This window comes from Bos indicus x Bos taurus, chromosome 26 (genome assembly GCF_003369695.1).
Source record: "Bos indicus x Bos taurus breed Angus x Brahman F1 hybrid chromosome 26, Bos_hybrid_MaternalHap_v2.0, whole genome shotgun sequence".
NCBI classification, from domain to species: domain Eukaryota; kingdom Metazoa; phylum Chordata; class Mammalia; order Artiodactyla; family Bovidae; genus Bos; species Bos indicus x Bos taurus.
The window spans coordinates 33,894,998-33,921,216 of NC_040101.1; the positions used below are offsets into that span (position 1 = coordinate 33,894,998).

The following is a 26,219-nucleotide window of genomic DNA, read 5'->3' on the forward strand; positions in this document are numbered from 1 at the left end:
TCAGGCACCTTGCTTTTCTCTCTCACTCCTGGACAGCTGAGTTATGTCATTCAAGGTGCTTGGCAAACATCAAAAGAGACGTTTATAGAAGCCAGACAATCAGCTTCTTTGACCACTTAGCTAAGGGCCACTAGGATGCGTTTCTGTTTTGGAGAAATTCAAAAGAGAAATTGCAAGAACACAGCCTGATTTCTTTAGGATGCCACAACTGTTTTCCATATTTTGATTTCTGCTTTTTCAATTATGACCTTAAAATGGTGTTTTCAATCGACACTTGGAGGAGGGAAGTTAGAATTCCAAATCTTCCTACACATACACACACACAGACACATACCTCTAAGGTTTTGTTTTTGTTTTTGCAGAGAATAGAAATTGTACATTACGCATACCTGAATTTGCCACTCGAAATTAACTCAAGAGGAAAGGGGAAATGGTACTCTGTTAAGTTTTTGTTTAAGGCTTTTTTGTTTTTATGAAAGTAATACAGATTCACTAGGAGAAAAAAATCAAAGAGTTCAGAATTGCATGAAGTAAAAATCTCTCACCTTCTCCTACTCCCACCCTAACCTGCTCCCCAGAAACGGGCACAGCATGAGTGAGTTTGGTATAAATATCTGTATGTGTATGTTTACACACACACATACACACATTGGCATAGTTGTAGTCCCTAAATATACATTACATACATGCATACAGTTTCATCATGAGTGGCATCATGCCACACACACATTCTACCAAGTTGCTTTGTTTGTTGGTTTTAATTAATGCTATATAGTGGGCATTTTTATTTGTTAGCACATAAAAATAACCATAAACGTTTTAAACAGATCATTAATAGTCTACTATAAATATATTATCATTTATTTAACCAGCTATATACTGGTGGATTTCTTTGAAGTAGGAGTTTAAATGTACATTTTGGAAGACAATTTGATAATATCTATGAAAGTTTTATGGCCATTTCTTTTAGTTTACCTGTCATAAATAATACTTCAATAAATATCCTGTGCAGACTTTTGAGTATACCAGAAAACTAATGAAATGAAATCTCTAGCTTCTGGATAGGATTTGTGCCCTTGAGATTTTGGTTGATATTACCAAATTGCTGCCCCCAAAGTTTGTACCACTGGTTGGTGGCGGTTTAGTCATTAAGTCATGCCCGAGTCTTGCAACCTCATAAACGGTAGCCTGCCAGGCACCTCTGTCCATGGGGTTCTCCAAGCAAGAATACTGAAGTGGGTTGCCATTTCCTTCTCTAGGGGATCTTCCCAACTTAGGAACTGAACTTCCCAACTTAGGTCTCCTGAATTGCAGGTGCTACAAACAGTGGATAAAAGTTCATTTCCTTGTGGCTTTAGAGCAGAGTACATTTTTTCTTTTTTGGCCTTTGCTAAACTTAAGAGTAATAAATCACTTTTCATGGTGTTTTTAGGCTATACAATGTAAATGAGTTTCAATATGTGTAACTGGTCATCACAAAATAGTTAAAATGATCTTCTGCTTGAGGGACAGTGGTCATCTCATACAGGAGAAGAACCTGTCTTCATGGTCTCTTCTATGACTGGGAGATGTGTGTGTGACTATTTTCATTTCTTATTTCTAATACATATAGAATCTCATTGAAATAGAGAACCCTGCCAGTCATTGTTTCCATCACTAGCAATTCTAGACTAATTACCTCACAATTGCCAATTTTACAATATACCAATTCTTTCAATAATATGAAGCCTTTGTATAAAATGTCTCCTTATTCAATTTACAGCAGCCATGGAGCTCAAATTTTCCCAGATAATTTCTATTTCATTCTGCCCACTATCCCCTAATACTTGACAAACTGTGTTTTTTTCTCTGTTTGGAAAATATGACTGCCCCAGTCATCACCCTAGTGAAGTCAATGGCTCTTTTGGGTCAAAGTGCCCCAAACTTAGGCTCTGGCTCAAAACCAAGCCACAGGTGCCACCTTCAAAGGAGGAAGCACAGTTGAGCACACTGGTTTCCTAACACGAGAGCATGACAGAGTTGTCACCAGTTCATGGGTGAATGAGAAAAGAAGGCCCGTAAAGAGTTGAGGGTTGGCGTGCAGCTGCTGGTTCCTCAGTGAGGCCCAAACGACACCTCTTATCTCTGGTCGATGTTCAGTGATCAAGGATCCTCTCTTGAATTGCTCCTTTATTCTGAGATGATGACCTCACACTTTGGGGTATTAAAATACAGTTTCTTTTCCTTTTTTGAAAAGACAGCAATAACATATAATGGTTGGTTTGTGCTTTTTGAAATCTTACTGTTCCATGAACAGACCTGGCACCAGATCCAGTTTTGTTTTTGTTTTTCTTCCCTTCCCTTCCTTTCTTCCTTCCTCCAGAGACAGGTCTCTCTGGACCTCATCCTAGGTCTAACAACAATGTCTTCCCAGCATGCCCTTTTGGCTTGCTGAGAATTGAATGAAACAATAGCTAGGAGAGTCTTTAGGAAACAAAAAATAATTTCTAGGCAAATATAATTAATCTTATTTTTGCAACATTACAGTTCTGGTTTATCAGCCTTTTTTTTTTTGTAATCAAGCATGATTTTCTGTACCACCTTTTTCCCCAAAAATGAAATATTTTTGTATGTAATGGTTACCTTGTGTGTGTCTGTCTCTCTGTGTGTGTGTGCTCTAAGTCACTTCAATGGTGTCCGACTCTTTGCGACCCCATGGACTGTATCCCTCCAAGATCCTCTGTCCATGGGATTCTTCAGGCAAGAGTACTGGAGTGGGTTCACACCCTCCTCCAGGGGATCTTCTCAACCCAGGGATTGAACCTGTGTCTCTTGTGTCTCCGCATTGGTAGGCGAGTTCTTTACCACTAGTTCCATCTAGGAAGCCCCAGTGATTAGCTTATATACAGCTTAAGTAAACAGATGTGATGTTTTAGTAAATGAAGGCTACTGGGTTTTATATAGGTTTTATTTATATATGTCTAAATTTCACTAAGCAAAGCATTCTTACATAACATGCTAACTATTATTAAAAATAATAACTTACTACAAACCTTACACATTTCAAATAATGGAAGGGAAAGCGTTGTCAAAAGTTATAAAAAGTCTAAAAACTGGGATACGTTTCGAAATGTAATTTTAGTTTTTTCCTTTTAATGAATGGGAAAGCTTTGTGAATATTCAGAACATAGTATATGCATAAATATAGTAGTTTTGAGAGTGCTTGAAACAATTCAGCTTTTATCTAAACATCACAACCCTCAACCTGGAGACACTCACTGCTCACTTATTTGACATTTTTTTCAATAGTACAAAAAATAATTTCATCACAACCTACGACATTTTAGTTCAGCATTTTAGCTGATTATAGCTAATTTTTCTTATTATTTAAAGCATTTACTGAATTATTTATTAAAATAGAGTTCATCTTCTCTTACCTTCCTATCAAACCAATCAACATTTATTGTCCTCGAATCTCTGATCTCTGGACTTACTAGTATTCCTGACCTCTTAGAGCCCTTTCACCTCCCGACCTCACCTTTGCCGAGTTTCAGCCACACTGTGCACTGAGGGGGAGGGGCAGAGGCAGGAAATGCTGGCTAATGGCTTCACTACATTTACAGTACATTTAGTTTTTCAGTGTGATGGGTTCAAAAGAAGCCATTATTCTGTTAGTTATCTACCCATTATCCCTAAACCTGCTTCTATTATGGGCCTTGACAACAGCTGTCCTACTCACTGATCATCTGTCTAATTTGTTATCTACAGGCTGAAAGTCAAAGCACCTCCAAGTGTTCCTCGGAGGGACTATGCCCCAGGTAAGAGTATTTCTAAACTACTTGGACTCTTGACTAACCTAATGTTCATAATTCCTTCTTGAAAAGGGAACACTGTTCTACTCATTTGAAAACAAAGGAGCCCATTCTAATTTTAAGAGTAATCTGACTATAGTGGAGATATAATGGTCCTTCTATCTGTCCATCCATCCACCCATCCATCCATCCATTCATCTATTGATCAAATATGTATTAAGCAACTTCCATGTGACAGGCATATACAGAGTCTTAGGTAAAAACACAATGAAAATAAGACAGATATGGTCTCCATACTCACAGAATTTATAGTCTAGAAGGGAAGATAGATGATTTTAAAAGCAATTACAATTCAGTGTGATGGGGAAGCACAAAGTTCTATGGAAGTACATAGCAATAGTATCTAATCTAATTTGAGGTGGAGAATGTGGCGAAAGTAGGGAATGGAAGGCTTCCTAGATAGAGAATTGTTAAAACAGATACTTGAGGGTCCATGAGGTTGGGGGCAGGGCGGGGTAGGGGGAGCACAGGGTATGTGGAATAAATTCCTGATGGCACATAGTTACTCAATCTTCTCCAAGTTTTAGCCCTGCAACCCCATTCCAACTAGGATTAACTTTGTCAGGAGAGAGGAGTTAGCCTGGAGATGCGTAGGTTTATGACAACAGAAAGCTAAGTACACCAAAACCTTTGTGTGGATCACAACAAACTGTGGAAAATTCTTCAAGAGATGGGAATACCAGACCACCTGACCTGCCTCCTGAGAAATCTGTTTTCAGGTCAAGAAGCAACAGTTAGAACTGGACATGGAACAGCAGGCTGGTTCCAAATCGGGAAAGGAGTTCGTCAAGGCTGTATATTGTCACCCTGCTTATTTAACGTATATGCAGAGTACATCATGAGAAACACTGGGCTTGAGAAAGCATAAGCTGGAATCAAGATTTCCAGGAGAAATATCAATAACCTCAGATATGCAGATAACACCACTCTTACGGCAGAAAGCGAAGAACTAAAGAGCTTCTTGATGAAAGTGAAGGAGGAGAGTGAAAAAGTTGGTTTAAAACTCAGCATTTGGAAAACTAAGATCATGGCATCCGGTCCCATCAGTTCATGGCAAATAGATGGGGAAACAGTGAGAGACTTTATTTTTTAGGGCTCCACAATCACTGTAGATGTTCCTTGGAAGAAAAGCTATGACCAACCTAGACAGCATATTAAAAAGCAGAGATATTACTTTGCCAACAAAGGTCCATCTAGTCAAAGCTATGGTTTTTCCAGTAGTCATGTATGGATGTGAGAGTTGGACTATAAAGAAAGCTGAGCACAGAAGAATTGATGCTTTTGAACTGTGGTGTTGGAGAAGACTCTTGAGAGTCCCTTGGACTGCAAGGAGATCCAACCAGTCCATCCTAAAGGAAATCAATCCTGGATATTCATTGGAAGGACTGATGTTGAAGCTGAAACTCCAATTCTTTGGCCACCTGATGCAAAGAACTGACTCATTTGAAAAGACCCTGATGCTGGGAAAGATTGAAGGCAGGAGGAGAAGGGGACGACAGAGGATGAGATGGTTGGATGGCATCACCGACTCGATGGACATGAGTTTGAGCAAGCTCCAGAAGTTGGTGATAGACAGGGAAGCCTGGTGTGCTGCAGTCCCTGGGGTCGCAAAGAGTTGGACACAACCGAGCGACTGAACTGAACTGAACTGAAGCTAAATAGATTTTCCATCACAATTTCCTTGTCTAGAAAAGATGCATTGGGCAGGTAGGTCTAAAATCTCATTTACTTTCTAAAATATAAGGATGTCCTGGATGTAGACAGGTCTATCCAGCCCTCATTGAGAACCACAGGACTACAGACACTGATGATAACTCTTCCTCTACAGAATGACAACTGAAACCAAACCTCAACCTTAAAGAATGATGACTACTTTATTTTTCTCTACCACTGATCAAGATAGTATTAAATCAGATAGTTGAGTTTTCCTTGAGCACTAATGAAATTTTATCACACTGAGAAATGCTGACCAGCATTCCAGGTGTGGTCACTTACTCACAGGACCACTTTTTAGAACTCTTTAGGTGAGACAGGATTTATTGACCTCACAGTGCCAATCAGTCAGCAAGTCTAGACAGTTGGCCGGGGATTCCTTTGCAATTTGGAGCTAAAAAAATTAAGTACCCTGACCTTTAAAATCTACCCATTTTGTCTATGGCCATATCACCTTGAACATACCCAGTCTTGTCTAAAATCTACCTAATCAAAAATTTATAAAAACAGATATATTTTCCCCCTCAAAGTTCCAAAAAAGAAAAGAAATCAAAGTAGACTGCACCTGTTAAGCCCAAAGGCTTGATTGAAAAATATGGAATCATGGGGTCTCAGGTTTAAAAGGGGGCCCAGAGGTCATATAGTCTAACATCCAATCCATTGCTTAAAGTTACCCCACTCCCACACACCACACACAGGGCTCCCTTTCCACTTGGAAACCTCCTGTGATGACCTCCCAAGCCTGTTTGAGCCCATCAGGAAGAAACAGCCCTGGAGCAATGTAGATGTGATCCATTTCCTGTGGCTTCCTAAGTCTGTCCTGCTAGCCACACAATGCAAGATTTTAAAAATTCTAAAAAGTGGAAATAGAGTTATTCTGTGCAGTTTCAAGGAATAGAATAAGATGTTAGGTCATTTGAATGGTTTCTTTCTAAAATAAACATCTCCAGGTGCTTCAGCTGTACCACACATTCTTTGATTAACTCCACAAATATTACACGAATGTCCTGTTTGATACTCACTGTGCTAGATATGTAACGAGAAACAAAATATAGTCCTGGACCTAAAAGAACATAATGACTAGTGGGGAATCAGATAATAAATCAGAATGCAAACTGGTAAACACAAATATCCAAATGTGGTAACTGCTGTGAAGGAAGGTGGCAGATGCAGTGATAGGGAATCTGTATAGGGTAGGGGAACAACTTGAGTAGTCAGGGAAGGTCTCTCTGAGAGGGTGCCATTCAATTTGAAACCTGGAGAGTTAGCAGGAACATTTGTTACTTTGTAGATGACCCAGTGGCACTGGAGATGCTGAACACAAACATTAGGAGCTCAGGCAACTCGATCTCTCTGACTTTAGGATGGATGTCTCCTGATGGTCCTCTCACACTCAGCTGTCTCCTTGCTCATCCCCTCGCCCAGGTCCCTTCTTTTCCTCTACCTTTTACTTGGGCAGAAGACAGGGAGCATTCACGATTTATTTACCCTTTAGCCTAACCACACATGCTGGAGATCATCCTTGATTCCTCCTCTTCACTCAACCTCTACAAAAAAAAAAAAATCAAACTCTAAATCTTATTTATTCTCTTTAAATATCTCTCAAATATTTTTGCTCCTTTCTATTTACAAAGTTATAGCTCAGACTCTGCTCATCTCTTGCTTGTCCTAGAACAAAAGCCTCTAGGTAGTCTCCTGAATTATTAATTTCATGGGGTCTTTTCAGTCTCCACCAGAAAACTGTTCTGAAATACCTTTGCCTAAATATTTTCATGGTTTTACATCATCATCAAGAGGGCCCACAAACAAGATCCTTCAAGGTTCAGGCACTAAATGGCTGTGTAATCTTGGACAACTCTTTTCTCGTTTCTCAGTCATGCAGGGCTGAACCAGAAAACCTGTTAAGTTCTCACCAGAGCTAACACTCTGTCAGAAACAAGTCCTGGGAGGCCAGGGCCTAATGATGAAGCAGTCTCTCCTAATCTTCCCTAACTTTAGGACTCCACTGCTTTCAATCTCCCTGATGCTCAGAAATGTTCCCTTGCTTGACCTCAGACACCTGCTATCTTCCCTGAAACTCCCCAAATAGTCTTGATATCAGTACCTTTGTACTTTATCTCTCTTATGACACTGAAATGTGGTCAGGTCTTCTAAGTCTTTGCTGTGTGTGTGTGTGTGTGTGTGTGAATGTGTGTACGTGTGCTAGTCGCTCAGTCATATCTGACTCTGTGTGACCCTATGGACTGTAGCCCACCAGGCTCCTCTGTCTGTGGGTTTCTCCAAGCAACAATACTGAAGTGGGTTGCCAGTTCCTTCTCCAAGGGATCTTCCCGACCCAGGATCTAACCCAGGTCGCCGCCACTGCAGGCAGATTCTTTTCCGTCTGAGCCACCAGGGAAGCCCCCAAAATGTAATTCCTAGCCTGGCAGCATCAGCATCACCCAGGAGCTTGTTAGAAATGCAGAATCTCTGCTCAACCCTAGAACTGCTGGATCAGAATTTGTGTTTTAACAAGAACTCCAGAGAGTTTGAATGTATATTAAATTTGAGAAGGCCTGCTATAAATCACCAACTCTGTCCTTATTGATTCTCCTAAACTGAAAGACAAATCTATTAAAATTCTAGAATCTCCAAAATTTATCCTATCGTTTCAACAGATCAATATAGTCTTGCTTAGTCTCCCTGCTTTTACACTCAATCCCTGGAAAAGGTCCTTTTGGCAAGACTACCATCATCACCTGCAGTTGGTACCCCCCTTGCCACTTCCTGCCCACCCCCCCCAACTCATGTCCCAGGAGCATTTTGGGCTATTTTTCCAGAGCCTTGAGGTCCTTGTGCAGCTGCAAGCTGGGGCCTCAGAAACCAGCCCTGACAGTTTCCCCTGAACCCATAGAGTCTTCAAGGACATTGGAGGCCCCAGTGTTTGGAGATACTAGCCCGCCAGACCTCCTGAGTCCAGAAAGCCAGTCAAGTGCTTCCTAGAGGCCTATGCAGATTTGGTCCACCCAAGACTTCTGAAGCAGCCCCACCTGTTTCCTCTGGATGATAGATTTATGTCCTCTGTCCAGTCCAGGAAGCTAATGGCTTCCCAAACCCATTAAGCCAAGGTGGAGAGTGTGTTGACCTTGGTGATGCTGACCTTCAGAAAGCAGAGGATAGAAATGGCCAGAGCTCCATAGGGGTCAGCACAAGTGTCATCAGTCCCTCTCATTAGAAGGCGGAAGGACAAAGCTTGAATCTTACAAACAGTGGAGGCCTGGACCTCCTACAGATGCAAGCAGGTCAGGCCAGTGTGCAGCCTGCTGCTTTCACTCCAGACCCCACAATCTACTTGGGCTCTGAGGAAAGAACATTGTTTGCAGGAACACCACGGTCCACCAAGCAAACTATTATTCCCGTGCAGCTGGCATTGCTGGGGGAAGGGAAGCTATTCAGAACATACTGGGTGTTTACTCTGACCTGGACATTGTGCTAAGCTCTTTATAGACATTCAGTTCAGTTCAGTTCATTCACTCAGTCAGTCTAACTCTTTGCAACCCCATGGACTGCAGCACGCCAGACTTTCTTGTCCATCACCAACTCCTGGAGCTTGCTCAAACTCATGTCCATCGAGTTAGTGATGTTGTTCCAACTATCTCATCTTCTGTCATCCCCTTCTCCTCCTGCCTTCAATCTTTCCCAGGATCAAGGTCTTTTTTAATTAGTCAGGTCTTCACATCAGGTGGCCAAAGTATTGGAGTTTCAACTTCAGCATCAGTCCTTCCAATAAACATTCAGGACTGATTTCCTTTAGGATTGACTGGTTGGATCTTCTTGCAGTCCAAGGCAGTCTCAAGAGTCTTTTCCAACACCACAGTTCAAAAGTATCAATTCTTCACCACTCAGCTTTCCTTCCAGTGGTCATGTATGGATGTGAGAGTTGGACTATAAAGAAAGCTGAGCGCCAAAGAATTGATGCTTTTGAACTGTGGTGTTGGAGAAGACTCTTGAGAGTCCCTTGGACTGCAAGGAGATCCAACCAGTCCATCCTAAGGGAGGTCAGTCCTGGGTGTTCATTGGAAGGACTGATGTTGAAGCTGAAACTCCAATACTTTGGCCACCTGACACGAAGAGCTGACTCATTTGAAAAGACCCTGATGCTGGGAAAGATTGAGGGCAGGAGGAGAAGGGGATGACAGAGGATGAGATGGTTGGATGGCATCATCAACTCGATGGACATGGGTTTGCATGGACTCCAGGAGTTGGTGATGGACAGGGAGGCCTGGTGTGCTGCGGTTCACGGGGTCTCAAAGAGTCAGACACGACTAAGCGACTGAATTGAACAGCTTTCTTTATGGCCCAGCTCTCACATCCATACATAACTACTGAAAAAACCATAGCTTTGCTCATTTAATCTCTCATTGTGCTTGTGCTAAATTACTTCAGTCATGTCTGATTCTTTGTGACCCTCTGGATTGTAGCCTGCCAGGCTCTTCTGTCCATGGTATTCTCCAGAGATGAATACTGGAGTGGGTTGCCATTTCCTCCTCCAGGGGATCTTCCTGACCCAGGGATCAAACTCTTATGTCTCCTGCGTTGGCAGGTGGGTTCTTTACCACTAGCACCCTAATCTCTCATTAGTGCGTTAAATAGAAATGGCTATCTTGGTTTCACAAATGAGGGAAGTGTGTCTCAGGAACATTCAGTAACCTGTCCACTAAAAAAGACCCACCCCAGGCTTCCATTCCATTGTTCCTCCCTTTGACCCAATTTAGGATGGTTACAATTTTCCAGGATATTTCTTATTTATTATCCTGAAAGCCCCAGAGCTTCTAATATTAAGTTCAAGAAGCCACCTGCTTCTTGAACTTTCAGAGTTGAACAGCTTCCTGTATCTCTGAGTCTGAGGTCTGGCTAGAGAGGGAGGGTGGGAAGGGGAGACCAATTGTGGTGCACCCAGAGTCTTCTGGGGTCACTGCAGAAGTTCCTCTGGTCACTCTTCAAACCCCCGAGAGGTCAGAACTGAACAGGCCTCTCTCCCTGTACCCTAGGGCCCTGATACCCAGGGGCTGTTGTCATGTCCTTAGAGGGCCACCTTCTCCTCCCCCACTGATGTCATGCAGGGAGGAGATCAGAGCAATGATAAAGTAGGGAGACCTCAGGGCAAAGGAAGACACTTAGAAAGCGATCGCTGAGTAAATGCCCACCACAGAAGCACAAGGCATGCATAACAACCCTTTGCCTGAAACATACTTGCTTTTGAGAATGAAATATAGCTTGCTTTTTCTCGTGTCCTGGTGTCCCTAGTAAAGCTAGATTTCATTTGATCTTTTGTCTCCCTGGTTACTTCTAACTGGTACCAAGAAAGCTGAACATGGGAAGAGCTGTATTCAACATCAGTTCTGACTCATGCAACTAAGAATAGAGGAATGAAACTTGCACTCAAAGGTATTTTAAAACCTAGAAAGTCCTGAGAGATCACCCAATCCAAACTTCTCATCTTAGGGACACTGGAGACCACAGAGGCACAGGGAATGCCCGGGGTCATACAGACAGCTGATACCTGAGTCAGGACCCTTTCCCCTACAGGGCCCTGTGAAAGGTGAATGATCATACAGATAAAGGGAATTTCTAAGATGTTAAGGGTTTAAATGCAAGTTACCACTCCCAGTCAGTCTGGCAGAGGCTAGCTTTGGCCTCAGCTCCGCACACCAAGTCACATCCCTTTCTCCTCTGGGTGTACCCAGAGGGACTGTCAGCTCGCTGCCTCCCCCGCAGCCTCGGTAGTTCCTCTTTCCGTTCCTTCCCTGTGTCTGTCCCCACCACCGCAGCTAGACCACCCTCCTTCCTCTCTTCTTCCTGTGTCGTACTGCAAGTCTCCCCACTGGTTGCTTGCATCCCGCTCTGCAAGAGGAGAACTGTGCAGGGCCCAGTGGCCCAGAGCACAGCCTCTAGAGTGAGATCAGGGCCAGAGTGGAGGACATGTGTGGACACGCAGTTGTGGAGTGCACCTCAGTGCCCATCACTCGGAGATCACCAGGCCCATCCAGCGTCTCTGGTGCCCCCGAGGACACCCAAGCAAGAGACTACATCCACACCCTCTCCTTTACCCTTTCCCTCAAGCTCTCAACACAGAGTCCTTTACTGTCCTTCCAGCCATGTCTCCCCATTCCCAAGAACCCCCAGTCTGGTTCAGACTCGGTCTCATCACACCTTTGTATTAGTCATCAATCGTGTCCGACTCTTTGTGACCTTTTGGACTGTAGCCCACGAGGCTCCTCTGCCCATGGGATTTTCCAGGCAAGAATACTGGAGTGGGTTGTCAAGGTTACTCAAACACCATCCTTGTCAGCCTGCCCCTCTCCACCTTGTCACTGGAAAATGCAGTACCCACTGAGGCTGGAACATCTCCCTGCCTGGCAGAGAAGCGAGCTTTATTTACCTGTCAGCGTATTTCCCTGTGATTCTCCAGTGCAGCTCATCCATTCTGTGCATGGCTGTGCCTTATGGATGCCCCTTCCTTCCACTGGCTAAGCTGTGCTTCTGGAACTGACACCTAAGCCCCCATCCTGAGGGTGGAAGGAGAACACCCTCCTTCATCACCATTCTCTTTTAAGGCCTAGTTCCAGCCTGCCTGGGGCACACGGCCTCAGTAACCTCTCGGCCCTCAATGAGTGCACGTTTCTCCAAATTCCTCCAGCACCTGGAATTATGATCGGCTGCTGGACATACACCAGGAAATTTTATACCACCTCAGATTGTCCTCAGTCTGATCCGTGAAAGTTTCTCTAGACTCTAGGTCTTTTATTTCATGTAGAGGCTGGGCTCAGTGAGAAGATCTCAGCCTCTGGGGTTTTTGGGCCTGGGTCAGAATCCTGGCTTTGCCCCTTAATCACTGAACCTAGGAAAGTTTTGTAACTTCCTTGAGCCTCACATTCCTTATCTGGAGATAAGTATGTCTATCCCTCAGGTTATTGTGAGAATTATGCATGTGTGTGTGTGTGTGTGTGCATGCTCAGTTGTGTCCAGCTCTTTGAGACCCAGAGGACTGTAGCTCACCAGGCTCCTCTGTCCATGGAATTCTGCAGGCAAGAATACTGGAGTGGGTTGCCATTTTCTTCTCAAGAGAATCTTCCTGACCCAGGTATCAAACTCATGTTTCTTACGCCTCCTGCATTGGCAGGCAGATTCTTTACCACTGGTGGAGAGAGTGAGTGAAGTGAAAGTTACTCAGTCATGTCTGACTCTTTGCAACCCCATTATATAGTTCATGGAATTCTCCAGGCCAGAACACTGGAAGGGGTTGCCATTTCCTTCTTCAGGGGATCTTCCCGACCCAGGGATTGAACCCAGGTCTCCTGCATTCCAGGCAGATTCTTTAACATCTGAGCCACCAGGGAAGCCTGGGATTATGACACAGTAAATAGGCTAAACCCAAACCAGTTACATAACACAACAGAAAAGGCTTTCCCTGACAAGGAGGCCCAACCAACATCTCAGCTCCCTAGGAGGGGCTGCAACCCCACACCATCTGGCCCATATTCAGCTTGAATTTACCCTCCTGAAAATTTCACTGACTACATACTACAGGGTTCTTGGATCCATTTCTTTGTGGTAACAATGCTGTGTGATTACCATTAGAGTGAAATTGAATTGGTATCATTTTGAGGATTTATTAAGACAACAATGAGTAACATTAAATAGCATTTAATGTGGTCAGGCTTTGCAAAACATTTCACATGTATTATATTACTTGATTCTCATAAAAACATGAGGCAGGCACTATTCTTATCCTTGTTTTACAGACGAGGAAATTGATCTTTAAACAATTAAGGGACTGGTCCATTGCCAAGCAGGTAACAAAGAGCAGAGCCAGGATTTGAACCCAGGGAGCTTGGGTCTAAAACTACCACCCGCACATATTGGTAGTCTCCCTGAGATGCTGAAAACCACGCACTACTTGGATCTAGTACTTTGGATTGCTATGCTTTTCGGTCTGGGCAATGGCTTGCTACGTATAACTTGATGAGTGTGATGCTGTGCCAGAAGACAGATGTGGCTGGGAGAAGGTGGGGCAACACGCAAATAACCTCACCTCCTGATGCTTTTCTCTGTTTTCTGCCTTGATGCACCACAATGCCTGGATTGGGGCATTCATGTTTCTCCTGGGTTTTATCTGAATGTTCAGCGGACGGCCAGGCCGTTCACATGAGATTTCAGCTGCAGAAGCCAACACAGCCTGGCCTTCAATCCAGTCCCCACACTCACTAGCCATGTGCCTCAGACAGGTTTTGCAACCTCTCTTAGCCTCAGTTTCCTTGACTATAAAACAGATAATAAGGCACCTACGACAGAGACTGTTTTGATGATAAACAAAGAAATACATTCATAATACTTCCCCTAGCACCCAGCACGCAGGAAATAGTCAATGATGGAATCTCTTATTACTATCCTCATTTTCACTCATTCAATTCATTTACTGGCTTGTGCTTTTATTTCAGTATTAGTGCAGAATTACAAATGCAAAATGGCATCCAGATCCAAAGATAAATAGGTCTTGCTTTTCAGTACAGAGAGACACTAAATTGTGTCTCTTAGGGCAGGATGAAGTACATGTCACAAGGTGCCGGCAGCATCTACGAGGTCATAACCCATAACCCAGAGGGACTGGAGAGGGCCTCATGGAGGAGGGATGCCAGGGGTTTGCACGGAAGAAGGGAGATGGGCTGGGGGGAGCAGCATGAGCAGCGTGGAGGACTATCAGAAGCCCAGGATGGAGGAGCAAGCTCTCCGGCATCACTGTAAGTGAGCGAGGCAGGGACGGCAGGTACAGGTGTGTGAATGCGTTGACACAGAAGCTCGACTTTATCCCGTAGGGAGCCAGTGATGGTTTTTAAGGAAAGGGGCAGCATGAGCCAATTTCTATTTTAAGAAAATAACTAGAAACAGTTGGAAGGATGAATTGAAGATCATAGAGACAGGAAAACTAGTTAGATGACAGCTACAACTGCTTTTTCCACTAGCTGATGATCAAGTGGATCCTGACTCCAGGGTTGACCAAGGCAAGGAAGTGTGTCTTATAAAAATATTTTATAAATGTTTTTGTTTTAAATAGTTGAAACAATAGCATCTTGCTGCTGTATGTTTTGACCTTCAGTTATCCTCAGACTTAAGGTATTAGAAACTTACTCCCCATTGGGCCAATATTGGCATATTGGGAAGAAGACTCGTTCATCTATTCTTCTAAGGATTTCTGGCAACTTAGTGATCAGAATACACTGTCATTTGGTATATGTCAGCCCAGAGAATAATTTCATAAGAATTATTTTCTGTTAATGTCAAAGTTTGATCCACTTGTAGAATGAAGCTCCTTCCTTTTGTCTATCATGTTTTTCTCAAGAGAGAGTTGCTGTTGCTGTCATTTCTTAAAATGTGGTCGTTCTGATACAAGACCTCCTTCCTGCTTTCACTTCATCTCCGTAATTTTTTTCCTTGTGCCTTTGTGGAACGGCCCAGAGCTGGAGTCAGTGGTCTCCTGTGGCAGAAATGGCAGGAAAAGTTTCTATTGAGGTTCTGGGGGATTCAGGGACCATCCACCAAGTCCTCTAGCCACAGCTGCTCAGTGGGGTAGGAGGGAAGATGTGATCCTCTATGGTGCACTCATTGAAGCCACTCTACCATCTGAACTTGGGTCAGAGTGAGAGAATTTTATTTAGCCTCTAAGGTCAGTTTATGTGATGGGATTGATGCTAAGCTTCTCAAACTCCAAATGTGTTTTGGAAGAAAAGGGGTCAAATAGTCTCCTTGGCTGTCATAATCCAGGCCTATTTCATTCTTCAAGATCATAAGCTACACAAGACCTGTCACATCCATTTTTACACCTGCTGTAGAGCCTAAGACAGTGGCTGCAGCCTGAAGCCCAAGGACAGCAAGAGCAGTATGGCGCTGAGGTTCAGAGCATGCACTTGGAAGTCAGTCAACCTGCAGGGCTCAACTCCTGACTTTACCATTTACTACATGATCTTGGGCAAATGATTTATCTTCTCTAGGCCTCAGTTTCCTCATAAGGTTTTTGAGAAAGTGAAGTGAATACAAAGCTCTGATAATATTGCCCAGCATGTAGTAACACATCGGGGAAAAATTTTTTTTAATAAAAAAGTCAGTGTTAGAGCCAGAGAGAATCTTGGAAGTGATCCCCTTTTAGAGATCTTGAATTTTATATCATAGATCTAAAAATTGAGGAGGTCCAGAGAAGTTAGAGCCCGGATGAGAATTTAGGTCTCTCTGACTCCCTGTCCAGGGCTCTTCCTACTACACCATCCACATATTGATTAAAAAAAAATGTGAGGAAGCAGGACAGTATGGATTGCTATTCTAAGGTCCAAAAATGTCTCTTGACAAAGACCGTTAAGGGTCAGAGTTACCGTTTCTCTGCCCTAGTGGGACTTTTACTAATACTTCAAAAATTGACGGTTTTTTAGAAAAGGATTCAAAAGGAATGAGTGTGAGATGACTGTAATAACTGTCTCAGGCCTAGCAGATGGGAGCATGTGACCCAGGGGCAGGGCAGGCAGGTGCAGGGTGCTTGTGGACAGGGTGGAGCTGGCCGGCAAAAATTTATATTGTTCATTTTGCTTCCAACATGCCATTTCAGAGAGCCCAGCTGACGAAGAGGAGCAGTGGTCGGATGACTTCGTGAGTATTTGTTCCTGGGACGAGAAGGGTACCATTTTCACCATGGCCCCTGGGAGGTCTTTATAAGGACTTGTTTCTGAATGAAATGCTGGTGTTCAGCTGCCCATCACAGAGGGGAGATAGCTGGGCTGGAAGGGCCACTAATAGGCGAGACAGCACTAGGCTGACTTGGGCCAATACCACATTGTGCCGGGCTAGGAGCTTTACACCTACCACTTCATGTAATCCTCACCACAGCCCTATGAGTCGGCATTCTTATCCCCATTTTCTACTGGTATGCAGAACCAAAAAAAAATGTTTAAGTGTTTGAATATTTCCCAATCAGTTGGCAAATGCTTTTGCCCTGAATTCCCCAGTGCCCCATCACTGCTTGGTCCCTGCCAGGAGCCCTAATCAAACCAACAACTGAAGCATGAATGCCTGGCACATCAGGGAGCCTCTGGGACCCTCCTCAAGGTCATGGTCGGTACCTGAGCCGTATTAGTGGTTAAACAGTTTGGACATCAGTCTTGCCCATTTTATAGGTGAAGAAACCAAGGCATGGAGAGGGTAAGTACTTGCGGTTCCAAAAGTCTCAAACCCAGATCTCAGAACCAGGTTTTTCAAACCCAAGAGGCTTGCTATGACCAAGAGGATGTGAACAGACTCGGAGGGCTTCAGGTTGAGAGGGCCCTCCCTGACCTTGACGACATTGGAGTGGTGTGTCTGAATTAACTGTGAACCCCTTCAAGACGGCTCTGCAGCCCACAGAGCTCTTTGGGGCTGAGTCTTCAAGAGACAAGACATCTTAAAAACTCCTGGGCACAATGACAATTCCTCATATATCATATTCCCGCAGAAAGTTAGTCTTCTCTAGTCTGTGAGCTTCATGTCTGGAAGGGATCCCAGAGGGCCTCCATACAACCACATATCCCCTGTGGAAACTGAGGCCAAGAACATGAAAATGACTCTGACAGTCTCAATTTCTCAGCGGCCCGGTAGAACGAAAACCCAGGACTCCTGTCCAGTGCCCAGAACTCAGCCTGAGCCCAGCTTCACACTGTTTACACCCACCTGGATTTTATTCAGAGTATTAGGAGACCGGAGTTCCTCCCTTTTCAACTGCAGAGAAAAGATTTTTACAAAGAAGGAAGGAGGTGGCTTCTCTCTGGGTCACCCAGTAGGAGGAACTTCTGAGGGAGGCACTGATCCCTCAGAAGCGCTGCAGCTGCGCCCCCTGCTGGCAACACCACCAAGTCACATCTGAAGCAAAGTTCAAGAAGCTGGACCAATTCACCAGGCAGCCAAGAAAACTGAACTCGTTCGCTGGATGAAAAGAACACACACTGGGGACTCAGAAAACATAAAATAAAATCAGCCTGAAGAGGAGGGAATGACTTATGTCCCCAAGTCAAACAACCAAAACGGAAGTACCAGCTATGGCGGTGGTTCAGTCTCTATCTTGCGTCCGGCTCTGTGCGACCCCATGGACTGTAGCCCAGCAGGCTCCTCTGTCCATGGGATTTCCCAGGCAAGATTACTGGAGTGGGTTGCCATCTCTTTCTCAGGGGGATCTTCCAGACCCAGGTATCGAACCCAGGTCTCCTGCCTTGCCGGTGGATTTTTTTTACCTACTGAGTCACCAGGGAAGTCCATCAGCTGTAACACGGATTCACTGAACATTCACTCACAATCATTCACAATCCTCATTGGATTCCCTTTGTACACCGAATGAAATCCAGACTTGTTGATAAAGCCTCCAGATCTGATGACATTCGACCCATGCAGACCTGTCCACCTTTCTCTGAACCCCCCTTCAGTGCTGTCACCAGGGATAGATATTTCATCCACTTGATTATTTATTTATTATTCACTACTTGTTTATTGTTGGTCTCTCCTGCTAACATATAAGCTCTGTGAGGCTGGGGACTATGCTCAAAGTCAAGCTGGTTCAGAGTAGGTAAATAAATTCTGATTAAATGAATGAAGGAATGGTCAATTTGACAAGATTTTTGTCTGATAATGCAGTCCCTCCTTCAGAGTTCCCATCAGACTGTCCAAAGTGTTGCACTTCCTCAAGTACTGAATGAATTAATGAATTAACAAATGAATTATGTCATAATTTAGAATAACTTGGGGGAGGAGGATTCTTTAAAACTCTCAGAAGTTTGAACAGATTCTCTTGTAATTCTCTTGATGAGAAGGCATTCAATGCATTCTATGGTGCTTAAATAGGAGAGGCTCGTGGTACATCTCCCACAGAAGAGACTTTCCAAATGAAGGGCCAGCTCAGGACTTCTGAGCAGCCATTCCCTCCTCCTCAGTCCCCTCAGAGCCCAGGCAGCATCAATGCACTCATCCATTCCAGCTACGTTGGGTGGGCACCTACCCTGTAGCAGTCCTGTGCTGGGTCCTAGATTTACATCTCAGTCCAGTCTTCATGGGGGGCACAATCTGGTGGGCAGCCCAGTGTCGGAGGACGGCTGCTAGGAACAGCTGACGTGAGGTCTCTCTTCCTATACCCTCTATGCCACCTCTGCCCACCTCCTCTCAATGAGGCTGCTCTGCTGGAGGGGCGGCAAGGACTCCAGAACCCTCCCCAGGATGCACACCAATCCTCAGCCTCCAGGTAATTAAGTTCATGAAGCCCATCTCTGCTACGTGAAAAAAACGAAACAAAGTGGGATGCCCACGCCATCCCCAGCTCAGGCACGTGTGTCTGGCTGCCCACTGGTTCTTTCACTTTCTGAATGTCTATTAAAGCAACTTTCTCTCAGTGTTCATCCTGACGTCACCCTGGAATGCCACAACAGCAGCGATCAGGTCCTTGGCCTGGAAAGAGGGTCCCTGGCTTGGAAAGCCAGGGTCTTGCCCTCTTAAGCCTCCCCTCCAGCCCACCCTTTCACTCTTACTCTGTCTCCCAGGCCCCCTTCCTGGGAATCATCACTGATTTCTCCAGATCACAGATTGCAGATTCAAAATTACTCAACTCCTCTGTGCCTCAGTTTCCTCAACTGTAAAATGGGATTAAAAAAAAAAAACTATCTCTTATGATTGTGGTGAGGGGTCAGTGAGGTATGCAGTGCATAGAAATGTTGGTTATAATAATAATCACTATTATTATTATTTTATTCAGCCTATTTTCATATTCCCATCTGCTGTTTCTGACCTAGGGTTTTGGGAAATCTCCCTACAGTGATTTTTTCATGTGTCCCTTCCTGTCTCCCCCACGCCAGGGTTAAGAACAAGCACCCTCCTCTGGGCTCTCTCCTTTTCGTCTCTCTCCCAGGCACCTCCAGCCACCTCAGGAAACGCTCTCTCTTCAGCCTCCTTTCTCCTTCCTTCTCCCACCCTTCACCCTCCCTCTGTCCTCCATCTCCCTTCCAGCTGAGGAGGAAAGCGCAGTGCTCACTCATTGACTCCTCTGCCTGTTCCCAACGTCCTGGGTGCCTATCATGGGCTGGCCCCGTCACGGGCCCTGAGGATTCAGCTCTGAAGGAAACCCAACATCCACTTTAATGTTACACAATTGTCAGGCCAAAAGGCAGGTGCATCATGGATTCAGTGGAAAAACATGTTTGGATGAAGCATTGTGTCAGGCGGTGTGTGGGAGCAGTGGGCACAGAGGTCAGAGGACCTCTTAAGTCCTGAATCAAAGAGTTCCTGCACACGAGTATACCCCACTCCAGTACTCCTGCCTGGAGAATCCCATGGACGGAGGAGCCTGGTAGGCTGCAGTCCATGGGGTCGCTAAGTGTCGGATATGACTGAGCGACTTCACTTTCACTTTTCACTTTCATGCACTGGAGAAGGAAATGGCAACCCCCTCCAGTGTTCTTGCCTGGAGAATCCCAGGGACGGGGGAGCTTGGTGGGCTGCCGTCTATGGGTTTGCACAGAGCCGGACACGACTGAAGTGACTTAGCAGTAGCACTGCATACAGAAAAAAAAAATAGCACGAAATGCACAAGAAGCTAGTAGGTCTGTCTGCCCGAGGGGAGAGGAACTGAGCTGCTGGGAAGACCTTCCTCCTTGCGAACTGTGTGAACTTGGGACTGGGTCAATGTATTTTCAAGAGGGACTTAAATAAAATGCATATTTAAAAAAAAAAAAAAAGAGGGACTTCTCTGGTGGTCCAAGTGGTTAAGACTCTGAGCTTGCCCTGCAGGAGGCATAGGTTCAATCCTGGGTCCGGGAACTAAGATCCTACACGCCATGTGATGTGGCCAAAAAAATAAACTTAAATAATAATAATAAAAGTCTTAGTTGACATAAGTGCCTCAAGATTTCAAAAAAGAAAGAAAGAAAGAGAATGGACTAAGTCAGTTTGAAGTCCTCATCCCTGAAGCTTTCCAGCTCTGTTTAAAACAAACAAACCTCATCTCCTCAAAGGTGTCTGTGTTCCTGAGCTTCCTCTTACCCTCTCTTAATAAACTTACATTTTCCTCAACCATCAACATTATGGTTAATAAAACCTATTTGGCTATTTTATTTTATTGGGTCCTTTTTCTGTCTTCTCGAGATATATTTTACCTCTGGCTGTTCTTTGCAGACACACAGAGTTCACCCACCCTCGGGGTTAGATGCCCACACGTTTCCCCAGGATACAGTCCAGGTGATACATTTTGGAAACAAAAAGGCCTGGCTTCAACCCCAGCATTGCCACTAACAGCTGCCTAACCCTGCTTAGCCAACCCCTCCCAGCCTTGCTTTCTCGCCCCTCTGCTGAGGGAGCAGCTCTGGCCCCCTAAGAGTGTATGCGGCCCTGAGCATGGTGTCTGCACTTGCAGGACAGCGATTATGAAAACCCAGATGAGCACTCGGACTCAGAGATGTACGTGCTGCCAGCTGAGGAGGCCGGGGACGACAGCTATGAGCCGCCACCTGCGGAGCAGGAGACACGGACAGTTCACCCGGCCCTGCCCTTCACCAGGGGCGAGTATGTAGGTGAGTCCCTGCCGGACCTTGGGCGCTCGGCCTTCAGGGCAGCAGGGAGCGGGGCGGGCCAAAGTTGCAGGGTGGTGGGGTAGCTCTGACTCTCACCACCTCCAAGTGGGTCATCTGGTCACTCACAGGTACTGGAGCCCCCTGCTGGAAAGCTTGCCCTTTGGGGAAGGAGGGAGTAACCTTTGCAAATTGGGAATGTTGAAAACAGGCAAAAGATAAAGCAACCACACCCCGATGTGGCTCCCAACCCCACCCCACCTCATTTCCTGTAGTCCCCAGAGAAATCAATCCTGAGGTTAGTCGCTGCTTCTTCTCCAGCTTCCTACACTCAAGGTTCTGACATTTCTCTTGAGATGACTGTACAGAACAAGGAGAGCTGCGAGGATCTCAGTGTTTGCTGAGGCCCCTCCTTCCTCTCTCACCCCGCCCCCACATCAGCAAGCTGCACAGACACTCTGAGTCTAGACTCTAAACTGTGGGGCGGGGGGAGTAGTAAAGAGCTCTAGGCCGAGAATGAGGCTCTTGAATTAAATGGACAAGTCTTAGGTGTGGTCTCCAGGCCTGAGTGTAGCTGTTAATGCCCCTCCAAGAAGTCTGTGTTCCATTCTAACAAGTGACTAAAGTTCAACAAAGGCGAGGAAGGGCTTGTGTCTGTGGTGATCACCCTGGCACCCCTGGGAGTAAAGGGGTCCTTGTAGTTAACCGCCTCCTTGTGGGTGCCAGGTACTGTCCCTTGCTTTGTGCAACGATTCACTTACTGAGCACCTGCTATGTGCCAGAGCTATGCTCAGCAGCTAGCAAGACAGATGCACTCCCAGACTTTTTACAGCTTACAACTTAGCGCTTTACTTTCACCTTCTTGACGATCACAAAGGAAAAAAGAGATGCTAGGAAGAGGGAATTCACTGGGCCAAGGTTTTATAAGTGGCAGAACTGGCATGCAAGCTGGGCAACTCAGCCTCCAAAGTCCTAGCTCTTGATCACTCTGCTCCACCCTCCACCACCCAATTTGTGACCTCCTTCACTCATCGCAACAACCTCAGGAAGGAAGGAGCTGCATCAGGCCCATTTTACAGACCAGGAGACGACCATTCTAGCTGGGAGTGGGGAGAGGGGTAGATTAAGCAGCTCATACGGGCTTCCCAGGTGGCATTAGTGGTAAAGAATCTGCCTGCCAATGCACAAGACACAAGAGATAAGTTCGATCCCTGGGGCGGGACGATCCCCTGGAGGAGGAAATGGCAACCCACTCCGGTGTTCTTGCCTGGAGAATCTCACGGACAGAGGAGCCTGGCAGGCTACAGTCAGTCCGTGGGGTTGTAAAGAGTTGGACATGACTGAGCATGCGCACACACAAGCAGCTCATTCCAGGTCATACTCTTCAGAGCCTGTTTTCTGTGCTTTGCTACTTCTGCTGGGCTTAAATCTTATGTTAAGAAATCTCAGTAAACACCAGGAGCTGCCAATAAAGCTATAAAAACTGTCACAGGCACAGCAGAGTAGATGCCTTGGTGCCTTAACACAGCTACACCACCAGAAAGAGGCTCCCGGGAGGCACCAGTGTGAAGTTAATCACACAACTTCAGCGATGCAGAAGCGTGGGCTGAGAGCTGGAACAGGCCCCAGGACAAGAGCAGAGCAGGACAGGCAGAGGCAGGGACTGCTGCCTTGAGCCAGGGCCAGAGGAAGCAGGGAGCCAGTGTAGGCACCCCTGCTGTTCCAGGATGGGGAGCCCACCAGGTTATTCCCATGCTAAGATTTTCCTCAATGGATCAGTCAGAATCTGTGCTCACAGATCAACTGGGTAGACCCCTGTTGCCTAAGCCGTGCATCACATGACGCAGGTAAGGTTAGTTCTGTTTATTAGGCGTTGTCTTTGTCAGACACGATGTTCCTCCTGCCTTTGCTGTTTTCTTCCTGATCCATACAATAACTCTCTGAAGTGGATAGTTAACCATCTTCATTTTTAAAATGAGGAATGTGAGTCCCAGAGAGGTTACATAATGAAGAAGAGGCCCAAAGGAGCGCAGCTGGTGGGTGGAGAGCAGGGGACTGAACCCAGGGCCCTCGACTTCAGAGACTGGACTCCTTCACAACAGTTGCTGAGGATGGCCCTGGACCAGGGGATTCACAACTTCTCCCCCATTCAAGGACACCACTGAGGGGAGGAGTGTGTAGTTTTACCAGATGAGTAGTTGCAACCCTGCATATACCTTAGAATAACCCGGGGAACTTTTAAAACCTATAATGAAAGGTCCCTCCCCAGAAGTTTTAAACTGCATGTTTGGGGTGGGGCCTTGGCTTTTTTTTTTTTAAAGCTCCTAGGTGGTTCCTAGGGGCTTCCCTTGTAGCTCATATGGTAAAGAGTGTGCCTGCAATGTGGGAGACCCAGGTTGGATTCCTGGGTCAGGAAGATCCCCTGGAGAAGGAAATGGTAACCCACTCCCGTATTCTTGTCTGGAAAAATCCTATGGATGGAGGAGCCTGGCGGGCTACAGTCCATGGGGTCACAAAGGGTCAGACATGACTAATTAACACTTTCACTTTCACAGGTGGTTCCTATGTGTAAGCAGGATTGAGAATCATCGCCCGTAAGGCTTTAGGGAGCAAAGTGAATCCATTGAGGATTACTGCTCCCCTTAGCCCCCGATACTGCCAAGGTCACCATCTACTCTGTTTAGCCACATGCTTGGACTGTCAGCTCTCCTGGGTCTGTGGCTCTCATGGCTCCCTGGGAGGATCCTCTTCTGGTTTTTATAATGTAGGTCAATGGGTTGTTGACATTTTTGCCTGTCATACTTTTTAAAGGAATGCCCCAGTCAATAGCATGTTGGCTACATGGATGCTGGTAGTTTTATACTTTCTAGAACTCGGTGGCTTCTGCCCAGGAAATGATCCAGAACCCTTTCATCTTATGTTTTGTTGTTCTTGTTGTTCCTCTCAAGACAACCGATCAAGCCAGAGGCAGTCTCCACCCTTCAGCAAGACTCTTCCCAGTAAACCCAACTGGCCTTCTGCAAAGGCGAGACTGGCCACCTCTCTGCCGGCCAACACTTCATTGCATAAACCTCAAGTCCCGCCCAAACCCAAAGAGCTCCTTGAGGACGAGGTAAAGTAAATCTGTCCGGAAGGCTGCCCAGACCAAGGGGAAGGCAGGATGCAGGGACCAGATGGGGGGAGGGGCAGGACAATGTAGCCTCAGGCATGTCTTCCTTCCTCCAGGCCTGGGTCTCTGACCGGCACTAACCACCTGCCCCGAAACTCTCCATTGTCCTGCTGGAAGGATGTTTTCTCTTAAAATGTCATATATGGCCTTATTTAAGCACTTTCAGTTACTAATCAGGTATATGATGTAATATCCAACCTGGATTTGTGCCCCTCTCACTATTTCCTCTTTCTTATCCCTCAGTTTCCTGCAAATCTCTCATTCCTCCATAAGATACTTCCCCATCTTTATCCTCCTATGCTTCTCTCCCTGTCCTGCCTCATTTTCTTTCCCCCACTTTCTTTTCTCTCTGATCCTCTAAGCTGCGAAGGGGTGCAACGGGATGTATACTGGAGACCCCCTGTCTGTATGGAGACCCTGCACAACCTGTGGAAGAACTGATCCCGCACTTCCTTCGGCATCTCTTGCTTCTCTCTCTCCCCAGCCCCAGGTATCCAGGAACCTCCTTTGCCAACTGTCTGGGACCCAACTCTAGGTTTATCTTATCAATCTCCCTTCTGCCAGCACCTAAATTTTCATGTCTTATTCCCTATGAAATTTTAAAAAAATGAATGGGTAAACTTATCCAGACTGTTGTAAGAATGACTGATAAAGCCTAATATGTTATGGCTCCCAGAAGTACTGCATTTTAAAAAAGTCAAAGACAAGCCCTCAAACTTAGCCTTTAGAACAGTTATACAAGTGCAATGGACTTCCCAGGCGGCTCAGTGGTAAAGAATTCGCCTGCCAGTGCAGGAGATGTGGGTTTGATCTCTGGGTCAGGAAGATCCCCTGGAGTAGGAAATGGCAACCCGCTCCCGTATTCTTGCCTGGGAAATCCCGTGGACAGAGGAGCCTAGTGGGCTACAGTCCATGAGGTCGCAAAGAGTCGTACATGACTGAGCGACAGAGTACACAAGTGCAACAGGCCAAGAAAGAAAACAACATTAAAGGCAACTCTTAACCATCACCAGACATAATGGTGCTGCAGCTTCTTGAAGAAGCAAATGTTTCTAAATGCCTATAGGTGATAAAACCTATAGCTTACAAACATGCTGTGAAATGACCTTTTCCACCTTAGTATAATTTGTAGCCCAACAGGAGACATAAAAGAGAGACTTTTTATTTTATTTTTTTAAATTAAATTGAAATTTATTTTTTAAATTTACAATATTGTATTGGTTTTGCCCTAAGTCAAAATGAATCCACCACAGGTATACATGTGTTCCCCATCCTGAACCCCCCTTCCACCTCCCTCCCCGTACCATCCCTCTGGGTCGTCCCAGTGCACCAGCCCCAAGCATCCAGTATTGTGCATCACACCTGGACTGGCGACTTGTTTCATATATGATATTATAAATGTTTCAATGCCATTCTCCCAAATCATCCCACCCTCTCCCTCTCCCACAGAGTCCAAAAGACTGTTCTATATATCAGTGTCTCTTTTGCTGTCTCGTACACAGGGTTATTGTTACCATCTTTCTAAATTCCATATATATGTGTTAGTATACTGTATTGGTGTTTTTCTTTCTGGCTTACTTCACTCTGTATAATAGGCTCCAGTTTCATCCACCTCATTAGAACTGATTCAAATGTACTGTTTTTAATGGCTGAGTAATACTCCATTGTGTATATGTACCACAGCTTTCTTATTCATTCATCTGCTGATGGACATCTAGGTTGCTTCCATGTCCTGGCTATTATAAACAGTGCTGTGATGAACATTGGGGTACACGTGTCTCTTTCAATTCTGGTTTCCTCAGTGTGTATGCCCAGCAGTGGGATTGCTGGATCATAAGGCAGATCTAGTTCCAGTTTTTTAAGGAATCTCCACACTGTTCTCCATACTGG

General features: G+C 45.4%; 1 protein-coding gene across 4 annotated transcripts in view; it reads left to right on the top strand.

Annotated features, from left to right (window-relative positions):
* Positions 1-26,219, top strand: part of BLNK (B cell linker) — an 82,618-nt gene that overhangs the window by 23,215 nt on the left and 33,184 nt on the right. For 2 of the 4 annotated variants that reach the window (XM_027528929.1, XM_027528927.1), the window contains exons 3-7: positions 3,748-3,797; positions 16,198-16,238; positions 20,769-20,831; positions 21,007-21,163; positions 24,109-24,272. In XM_027528929.1, coding sequence (XP_027384730.1) covers positions 3,748-3,797; positions 16,198-16,238; positions 20,769-20,831; positions 21,007-21,163; positions 24,109-24,272 — 475 coding nt within the window. The remainder of the gene's footprint in view (positions 1-3,747; positions 3,798-16,197; positions 16,239-20,768; positions 20,832-21,006; positions 21,164-24,108; positions 24,273-26,219) is intronic. The other 2 variants (XM_027528930.1, XM_027528928.1) reach the window with 1 other exon arrangement.